The 9969-nt window shown below is 34.4% G+C and overlaps 1 protein-coding gene across 1 annotated transcript; it reads right to left on the reverse strand.

The window, feature by feature from the left end:
* Positions 1-349: 349 nt before the first annotated feature.
* Positions 350-9500, reverse strand: LOC106772314 (phosphatidate phosphatase PAH1). The gene is made up of 11 exons (XM_014658670.2): positions 9058-9500; positions 7288-8880; positions 6607-7187; positions 6454-6527; positions 4711-4795; positions 3119-3205; positions 2390-2462; positions 1451-1494; positions 1209-1337; positions 1026-1124; positions 350-935 (listed from the first exon to the last, which is right to left on the reverse strand). Exons 2-11 carry the CDS (start codon positions 8732-8734, stop codon positions 882-884), a joined length of 2673 nt encoding a protein of 890 aa, XP_014514156.1. The 5' UTR covers positions 8735-8880; positions 9058-9500; the 3' UTR covers positions 350-881.
* Between the last annotated feature and the right edge of the window lie 469 nt (positions 9501-9969).

A 9969-nucleotide genomic window follows, 5' to 3' on the forward strand; every position in this document is an offset into this window, starting at 1 on the left:
ATAAGAAACTTAATTTTTATGAAAGAAAAAAAAAAGGAAAAGTAAGTTTCTTAAATAGGTTGCATACTCTGATCAAATCTTCCTCTGGTCTTGAAGAAAATGATGTGAATTGTTTAAAGAAATCATAAGTCAATTGAGTAGTCCATTCTGAGATTACAATATCGAGGACAACAGCTAAGTTTTTCACAATCTTCAATTCCAGCTAAGTCATAAATGTTACATTCACTACAATGGGATTCCAATTGGTTTTCCAATGTTTTTATGCATGATAGACTAACTCATTATAAACATCAATACCAGGTTAAGACTTGAAGCTTCATATCATGGCATGAAAATACAAACTCAGCACTTAACTAAAGATTAATATTAATATCAGATTAAGGCTTGAGACTTGAAGATCCGTATCATGGCATGAATACAAACTCAGTACTTAGCTAAAGATAAACATTAATATCATGCTAAGAATTGAGACTTTAAGCTCCATATCATGGCATGAAATACTTAGTGTTTATACACCTCATCCACCCAACCCACAATTTGAGCTAGAGAAGCTTCTTTTGTAAGCATCTATGACATTATTCCCTGATGACCCCCAATGAAAATTGAAAAGTAAACTAGGTGTAGTACAGCATAGCAACTGAACCAAATGTTGTACAATTCCTGTTGATTGGAGGATTATAATGAATCAGGATTTAATGCAGATCAAAATGAACAGCAAGGACACGGTCATCCCCATCAATGAAACAAGTATAGAAGGATATTCGCCGATCAATTATGGTCTTGCGTAGGAGGAATTTCTGGTTTTCTTTGACATCTAGGATGTTTCAACTTCCATTCCAATGGATCCTTATCAAAAGGAACTGAATATCTTAAGCAATGAACTAATCTAAATCTGGCAATGGGGTTTTCCAATAGTTCCATGAGTTGTAGTCCTCCTGTGGTTTTTCAGAAGTCAAAAGTTAATTTTATTAGTAGTAAAGTTTAGATTCTATTCAACTAAACGGGAATAGGAACTGATTTGTTACCTGCTCGACCAAAGAAGTTGGTGGAAACATGTCATTCACAAGGGTGTGTAATGATGTATATGACTTTGCACCAATTCGGTGACTAATAGCTACCTCACCCTGTTATTTTCATAGGCATTTTAGTTGGTTAACAAGAACTAAAGTCACTATGATTGTTACAAAATATGAGTCCAGCATACACACCTTGGGGTTAATGATAAATATTTTGCCCTTCGGGATGCCAATCTTTCTGTAACTGAGCTCATCTGTATCTCTATTTCCAAATCCGGCGTAGAATGGGTTATAGTCAGAAGGGAAAAGCTTTTTGATATCCTGTGAAACAATAGTTTTAGATCATATATATTACATTGTTCATACGAAAATGCCTTCCGATAACATTTCATGTTAAACATCAAAGTGACATGGTTTTGTGTTCTGGCATTTACCTCTAAACAAGCAATCTTGAATTCATGTGGTGCTCTTCGTATCACTTCCATCAGTAAACATGCAACATAACGTCAGACACAAAAATCCACCTCCAAGGATAAAGTGACAAGTAATAATAAACATATAATGAATAGCAGGTAAATGCCAGAAAGTTCGAGCTCCAGGTATATGCAGTCACTTCAATTTATCAGAGTTCATGAATCTTAAAACAACCCAGAAAAAGTTCAACTTCAGAATTTCATGCTCCAGATCCTGTGTCCTATTTTTGCAATTATAACAGATAATATGCTCCCTTTTTTGGTGACAAGAACTACGAGCTTGTTTGTGGTAAAATTGAGTAGACTTGATTTTGAAAAGCTGAATATAATTGGAATATGTACAGTTTATCTCAGTATAGATTTTATACCAAAATGTATGTCAGCAGGATGAGTTAATTTTGGGTGCTTCTGATAGAAAACAAGAAACAAATAGGACTTTAAAAGTGTATTATAGGAAGAGAAGTAAAAGTAGGAATTAAAACTTTTTTTATCCTTTGACCTAACAGTTAGGTTTTCTGTAATAATTAGTACGTTTAGTTGCAAGGATCTGCCTTCCTTAAATTAGGCCTCTGTTAGAAAGGAAATGAGGATTTTTCTTAGTAACAAACTGGACAATTTCCAGTGTGAAAGGAGTAGACTCCTTTTTGTGTACGAGTTTTTCTTCTATCCAGTAAACTCAGGGACGATAAACGCCCTTTACTTTCTGTGATTACAGAAAACCTAACAGTTTCCAAAAAAACACCAAAATTACATGAAATTCAGACTTCGTAAAGACAGAATTATCAAACAAAAAGCACAAGTTGTAGAAAATGAAATATTAATTACATAGCTAACAACCAAACTGCATAAAAAAAATTATAGCATCCATCACAGCTAATCTCTGGTTAGAAATGTCCCCACCTTCTCGGTAAAGTGAGGGAAATAATCCGTCAGGTGAGATAACAACAGGTCCATTTGGTAAGGTTTTTCCATCCTGCACACACGCAATGTTTATGCAGCTTAATTATTATTACACTGACCATGTCCTCGTCAAGAAATTTCAGGACAAAAAGAAACAAATATAATAATAAAAAGAGAGTATAATATGGAAATATTTACTGATTCTTTCGTCTCCCTAAAATACAGAGACATGAAGAGGTGTAAGAAAATGACAACATAATTGCCAAAAAAGGGATCAGCCCTCTTGATATGAGACAGGTCAGAGATGCATCTTTCTGGTTCAGACCAGATACATGATCCATGTTACTAATGTTTTGTGTTTGACAGGATGAAGTGAAAGAGTGATAATCACGAGAAGTGTAAACATTCTGCTTTACCACAGATAAGATTTTACTGCTATCTTCTTTTTCTAATGCAAATTCCTTCAAACATACATTTTTTAGCTCCTCCCGAGACATCATTTTTAAATCACATAGTACCTTAATGCCACTTTTTTCTGTAGCAACCTTGAAATGGTATCTTAATCGAGTAGCCAAATATGCAGCTACGTAATGTCTAGTGGATATTAAACCAAGATAGATACTCCTCCCCAAAACTAATAAGTTAGTTAATACAACATAATCTTAACGTTGAAAAAACAAATCATATGTTGATACAAATACTTAAAAAGCACAGGATAACTTTAAATACCTGTTTCAGGTTGAACAAGAAATTTCTAGTTAGATATGCCTGGACAATGGCCCGGGCACTCAGAAAAAGTAGCTGGTATCCATTTTCCTGACATGAAATACAGATAAAGTATTTAGAAATTAATCTCCTAGATATATAAATCGACAAGACAATAGGCTTCACCATAACACCATGCTTGCTAGACTGCATTTTACATTAGAAAGATCGCAAAGTTATGTTGATAACCATTAAATTTGTTTACATTTTTCATTCCAATGGAAAGAAAGGCAAGCAGTAATCTGGGGCAATTAGGATAAACATATCCAAAAGCACTCGTACGATAAAAAAATACAAAAGTAAAATGAAACAAACTTTTCCCATAAATGAAAATTAACTTACACACCTCTACTTTTAGAGGAGTTAAATGAAAGAGTTGTTCAAAAGTTGAGATGGATAAGTTGATTTTAAATTGTATAAGTTTTATTCAATTTCTTATTTTCTTCTCCTATAACATAAGGAATCCTAGTCCTAAATTGCATAATCATAATTATAATAATACTAATAATGAAGGAAGGGTTAATCCAAGCGTAATAAGTCCAGGACACTTGCCCAATTTAATAATTTTCATAGAAATAAAACTAAAAAATCCAATCACAGAATCGTGTGGTATTATGTTAATGGTCCTTGATACAAAATTTTGATAAACTAAACATTCGTAGCTATGTAATCTTAAATTATTAGTAAAAATATTTATGAAATGCAAAGTGAAACAGTAAAAGAAAGTGAACTATGTATGGTAAACTTGAAGTACACAGGAAAAAAAAATGTGTTGATAACACTAGCACCAATTACATTCTCAGTTTCTCTATTTGTAAAAATTAATCTATTTAAAATAAAGAAACAAAATATGCAGAAAAAAAATAGGAAGATTCTAAAGATATTTTATCTTATTCAATATGGAGACCCTAAAGATACTTTTAACCCAATAAAGCGCAATGTACAACAGGTAATGAAAGTAGACTGTCACACTAGTCACCAGCCTTCCTATGGACTACGTTTGTTGATTGAACAAAAAATACTTGACCAGGCCTCAGCCTCATTTACGGAGCAATAGCAAGTCCTGGCTAAAAGGAGGAAGGTTTAGTTCCTTTCAAACCCATAAATTTATGAGCGCATATATATTTACATCTACATAAGATCTATAAAACAAACCTAACCAAAGAGAGTGAACTTTAAATTACTGCAGATGCAATAAGAATATCTATGCCACAGTTCAATTCATCCTTAAAATAGAATACCCAAGAGGTAAATAGAAGTTACCTAGGCCTAGCAACTGAATTTTGTTTTCTGTCTCTAATACGAGTCCCTCATCAGTTGTACAAACTCAAGCCAAATTTAGGAATAATGTACACATCTATGTTAAGAGACACAAATGAAGAACTAGCAACAAGAATTTGAAATTTAATTACACATTCCACTGTACAATAATCTTCTTACATAAATATCCTATGAAGATCTGTTTCCATTTACCTCTTTAAATTTTTGCCATAACAATCCTACCCGAATTTAAATGAACATATGTTAGATCTGTACAAATAAAAAAAAATACATACCTTAATGGCACAGAAAAGCCTGGCCACTCCAGATTGCGTCCAATCTTTGCCAACTAAAGGCATGAACTGCCCCAAAACATCAGACCTAAAAGGAAAGAAAATACAAGACTTTTTTTATTGTGGTTCTGAAATCATAGTGTAACTGACTTATATTCCCTCTGTATTCAGACATATTTGTCTAATCGTAAGAGGAAATGCAATCGTGTTTAACATCATTTTGTCATGAACAAACATTATAGCCCAAGGGTGTACATGATTTTGTACATAAAACGAAAACCAAACTCAACTTAAAACAGAGTATATAGATTGGATTTTAAATCAAACCACTCTATTTTTTAAAAACTAGTTTGGTTTTTTACCAAACCAGATTCAAATTGTTGGAAGTCCCACATCGACTAGAGATAAGGCCAATTTATAATATATAAGTGAGGTGCAAACCTTACGTTACAAGCCGGTTTTGTGGGGTTGAATTAGGCTTAAAACCCACATTCTAACATGGTATCAGAGCCATGATTAAAGCTTATCCTAGCAAGTTCTAAGTGGGCATTTCTGTTTTCATCCGTTGTCGGGCCGCTATTGGACCACCCAATTTCTACTATCATGCACGAGATGTCTATACCTTGGCATCGGCTAGAGATAAGACCAATTTATAATATATAAGTGAGGTGCAAACCTCACCTTACAAGCTGGTTTTGGGGGATGTGAGGTGCAAACCTCACCTTACAAACTAGTTTTGTGAGGTTGAGTTAGGCTTAAAACTTACTTTCTAATACAAATTATTTAACCAGTTTATGAACAAAACTGGGTTTTAATTCGAAACCAGTTTTTAAAACCAAAACATATTTTTAAAATGGTCCAAAACTGATTTAGAATTAGTTTTATTTATAATCAGTTTTTAAAACCAGATAACCAAACCATTTGTAAAGAATTGAGCTAGCTAGGCTTAAATACTATGTGTATTGTCCGCAATTTTCTAGAGTGGTTAGGTTTAATTTAACTTTTTTTTGCACAGCCCTAATCTAAAATAACAAAGACAAGTTGGGTATGGGTAAAAGTTTCTTAAAAAAATATTGAATGTGTGCAATCTGTATGGCCTCCTATGAAAAAGCAGTACAAAAGGAGAAATAGAGTTAGGCCCAATTATTATGCAGTCACCCCAGTTAATGAGGCTTTGTAAAGAGTGTAACTAACCAGCTGCCCATTCAGATTTTATCTTCTCCTTAAAGTCATTGTCCCAGATAAGGATTCATCAATGAGCATAATTTTTTTTTCTCTCTCTATCTACCCTTTTTGTATATGATGCAGTTTCTAACACTACCATCACAGGGAGACAATCTAAAAATGTAAAAAAACGAAGACCATTCTCTACAAGGTTTAGTCAAAGCATCAGCAACGAATTTTACATAGTATGTGCACAAGCTAATGACATATGCTTCAGACTAAAAGCCCTTTAATGAACCATAAGCTTATAGAAAGCCTGAATCCAAGACGAGGAACAACTACAAATATGAAATTTCACACTTCAAAGCAGATCCTGCCCCCCTCTTCTCCATTGCCTTTCACTTTGTAACAGTCTAATTAGCATCAACAATTACCAAAGTTTGCATTATGGACAACATGGATTTCATCTATAATTTAATCCAAACAGAAGTTGAAGAGAAAAATAACAATATTGAAGTAGCGTCTATGTCAGGTAAAGTTAAAACAATACTTGTAGCAAAAAAGCATTTTTAGCAGCCTTACTTGGTAATAGTTCCATCAACGTCTGAAATAACAATTCTTGCATTCCACTTCCATAAATAGATGTGAGCATCAACCTGTAATGCAATTAAAACTTCTCTCTTAAACAAAAAATGTCAATAAATGAATGTTAGAAGTTAGTGAATAAATGTCAACCTGTTGTGTACCGAGAACCCTTGTAGAGAAACTGAATGTTACCAAATTTTGACCATCTTTGAGGTTTAAGGATGCTATCTGCTCATTAGTGGGAACATTTGTTCTTAGAAATTGCTTTCCAGGAGATCCCTGGGTACTGGATGTTGGAGTTTGGTCTGCAAAAGATCCAGACTCAGAATCAAGAAACACCTCCTCATTTGATGTATTGCTATTAGTATGGTCAAATGTTTTGACCTTTCGGAAAGGAATAGACCACAGTCTCCATCTGCGCCCAGCCGAAGATGATCCTAGATCATTATCCCTAGACTTCAATGCTTGATCCTGTTCCACAGGAACCGTATCTTTGGGCTCAACAGGCAAATCTAAACCATAAACAGCCATTCCAAGAACAAGAGGAGAAGCCTTTTCCCACGTCATGTACCTCTCTTTAAACTTGATAACAAGATTTGGATTTTTAATTATTGAAGGAGCAGAACTTGTGAAGTCAACTGAAGATATGCGATGTGCTTCAAACACTTCAGCAGCAGCTACTGAACCCATCCCCGGCTTAAGTTCATGACCACAAAGTGAAATCTCAAATCCTTCAAATTAATAGTTAAATGAAAATAAATAAACATTGCATTAATATTAAATAAATAATTGAAGAATCCAAGTGCAAGCCATTTGCAGCACTGGTCTTACCCAAACCCAAGTGGCTTTGATCCCCTTTATTTGAAGTTTCTGTTTGAGGTTCCACTACCTCAGATGTAGCCCTGACATCTTTGAGTGAAGGGGCTTGTTGACTCTCATCTCCCGCATTATTTGACACTGACTTGACAGCATGTTCATTATTCTGTTCTGTTTCAGTAGTAACTGAACGATAGCCAGGATCAATTTCAATTTCTCCAGATGCATTTTTCTCAACCTCTCCAATTACCCATTCTGATTTTGGATATCCATAGCCATTAGAAGAAATAGAACAACCAGGAGGTGATAAATCATCGCCGCTTTTAGGTTGCACAATCCTCCCTTGTTCATCTTCATTAACTACAAAACAACTTCCATTAGATTGATCTGCTGAATTTTGAATCCCCAATGGAGAATCTGTATCTTGTAAATCAGCAGCATTTCCAGCCTGCTGACCAAAATGTTGCAGCTCCAAACAGCTTTTGAAAACATTCTCCCTATTGATACCAGATGCAGCCACTTCTGAATCAGTTTTCACCTCCGGATTTTTAATCTCTAAGTTTTCCTGCGTCTGACTAATATGTGCCTCCTCTCTTTGACAAACTTCGTGTAAGAGCTTAAAAGTATTATCGTCACCATTAATGTTACAACATCTAGGATGGACATTAGTTGTTTGAGCATCTAGCTGACTAATATAATCAGTAGCCCAAGCATTTTCACCAATCTTTCCATTGCCTTCACATAAGTCAGTCTCTTCACCTGGTCCCAGGTGAAATTGAGGAGTTTTTAAGTGCACATTCTCCTCAGTTTGCTCGGTTTCTGAGATAGGGGCCATTAATATATGACCATCAACACTCACCAAGACCATCTCTGGATGTGCACCCTGTGACTCTGCAAAATTGTCTCCCTCTAGGCTCCCGAATGAATTAGAGTCGTATTCTGACAACTCAACTGAATCTTCTAAAGAAGATCGATCATCTGGAAATTCGTAAAATCTCCTATCAACATCAGATTCTGACCTTTGAATTTGAGGCGCATGCACAACTGAGGAATCACACTGCTCTTTCAACTTCAGAACCCCAGAATCCGATATGCTATGATCAAGTCTATGAACATTACCTAAATAGCCATTCTTTTGGTCAATGGAATCTTGAACAACCTCAATTGAATCAATCACTTTATCATAATCCACCTCCTTCAAGAAATAAGCCTCCCCTGAGTTGTCAAGACACATATGAAAATTGGCCTCAACACCATTAACATTTATCTTAACATACTTTTCCTCACCTTTGAGAACACCCTGAAATTTACCAAACCGAACATACCAAGGCGTACTCCGAAATGTCCCATCTTGTTGCTGAACAACAATCACATCAATAGCTCCGCCAAAGGGGTGAAAAGGGGTTGCAACTGAGTACACACCTTGAGATATCAAGCTGCCAACTTTTCCTACCACATTCATTTTTTTCTCTTTCTCAGAGAGAGAGAGAGAGTGGTCAAAAAACAAAACAGACCTCAAAATGTAACCCCAACGTCTTACATAAATTATTCCTCCTACTCTTGTCTCTTCCCACTGATTAGCATTACGGTTCCTGATCAACAACACCACTGCATGCAAACACAAATAAAATTTATTTAAAAAATAACAATTTTAAAAAAAAAAACCATGACTAATTTAATGCACAAAAAAAGGACTTTTCCCACCCATTGAGAGAATAATGAAGGGGTGACTTAAAATCTACAGTTGGAAACAGAATAATCAATATAAAAGAGCGTGGTACTTACAGATTCAGAAAAAGAAAAAAAAAATCAGTGGACTCAAAAACTGATGGCGATTCAAGTTTTTCTCCCCTTCTGTTTTATTTTTATCTAATGATGCTGTAAATCCCCCACCTCCTTGTCGTAGGTCGTTGTGAACGTTTTCATGGAGGGTTCAAAGTTTGAACTTGTGGAGGATTTGGAATCCAGAAAGAAATATCCCGGTTTCAGAAACAACCCTTCTCACTCCACGCCTTAAATAGTTACTCCCAACACGAAATCCTCAATTACTCCATTTTCGCAGCCATATTACCAGAATTACCTTCTAGGATAATGCATAAAAAACGAATCCTGCGCGGGGGTTTTTCGTCATTTTCGTTCGCTTTTGTGCTTCAGCATGGACGAATCACAACGCCGAACACCCTCCATGGTTTGGTTAACATAGCTTCACTTATTTAAAAATTTTATTTTTGGGTATTTTTTTATACTTTCATTTGATTATTTATTTGAACTTGAATATGATTCCATCAACATTTAACCAAATGATATAAGATTTATTTAATGATATACATATGAGTGAAAGAATTTAAAATATAAAATTAGAACTAAGAACTATTTATGAAATATATTTTAAAATAATTAACAATAAAAGCGTATTTCCACTTTGCAAATATATATTTATCAAATATAAAGTAAAAAAAAAAAGTACAATAGAATCAAAATATAATTTGAAGTTTTTTTCTTAATATATAAGCTTATTAAGTTTAGTTTAAAATCATGTTGTACTCCTGGGTGTTTTGATAAATATTTCCATAAGGGAAACAAAAGCAGAATATACATTCATTTTCTTTATGAACAAAAGTACTTGCATCTTAATTTTAAGTAAGTTAAACGAAAAAGCTTTTACGTTAAAATTAAATATACATGATTTATATATCC

This window comes from Vigna radiata, chromosome 8 (genome assembly GCF_000741045.1).
Source record: "Vigna radiata var. radiata cultivar VC1973A chromosome 8, Vradiata_ver6, whole genome shotgun sequence".
Taxonomy (NCBI): Eukaryota; Viridiplantae; Streptophyta; class Magnoliopsida; order Fabales; family Fabaceae; genus Vigna; species Vigna radiata.

Bases quoted from the DNA above. Each gene is read 5' to 3' on its own strand.
- LOC106772314 (XM_014658670.2), bottom strand. From the start codon at position 8,734: ATGAATGTGGTAGGAAAAGTTGGCAGCTTGATATCTCAAGGTGTGTAC. The intron at 6,528-6,606 runs GTTGACATTTAT...ATTGCATTACAG, and splicing joins GGGTTCTCGGTACACAACAG to GTTGATGCTCACATCTATTT. The intron at 1,495-2,389 runs GTGGGGACATTT...TACTGATGGAAG, and splicing joins TCCCTCACTTTACCGAGAAG to TGATACGAAGAGCACCACAT.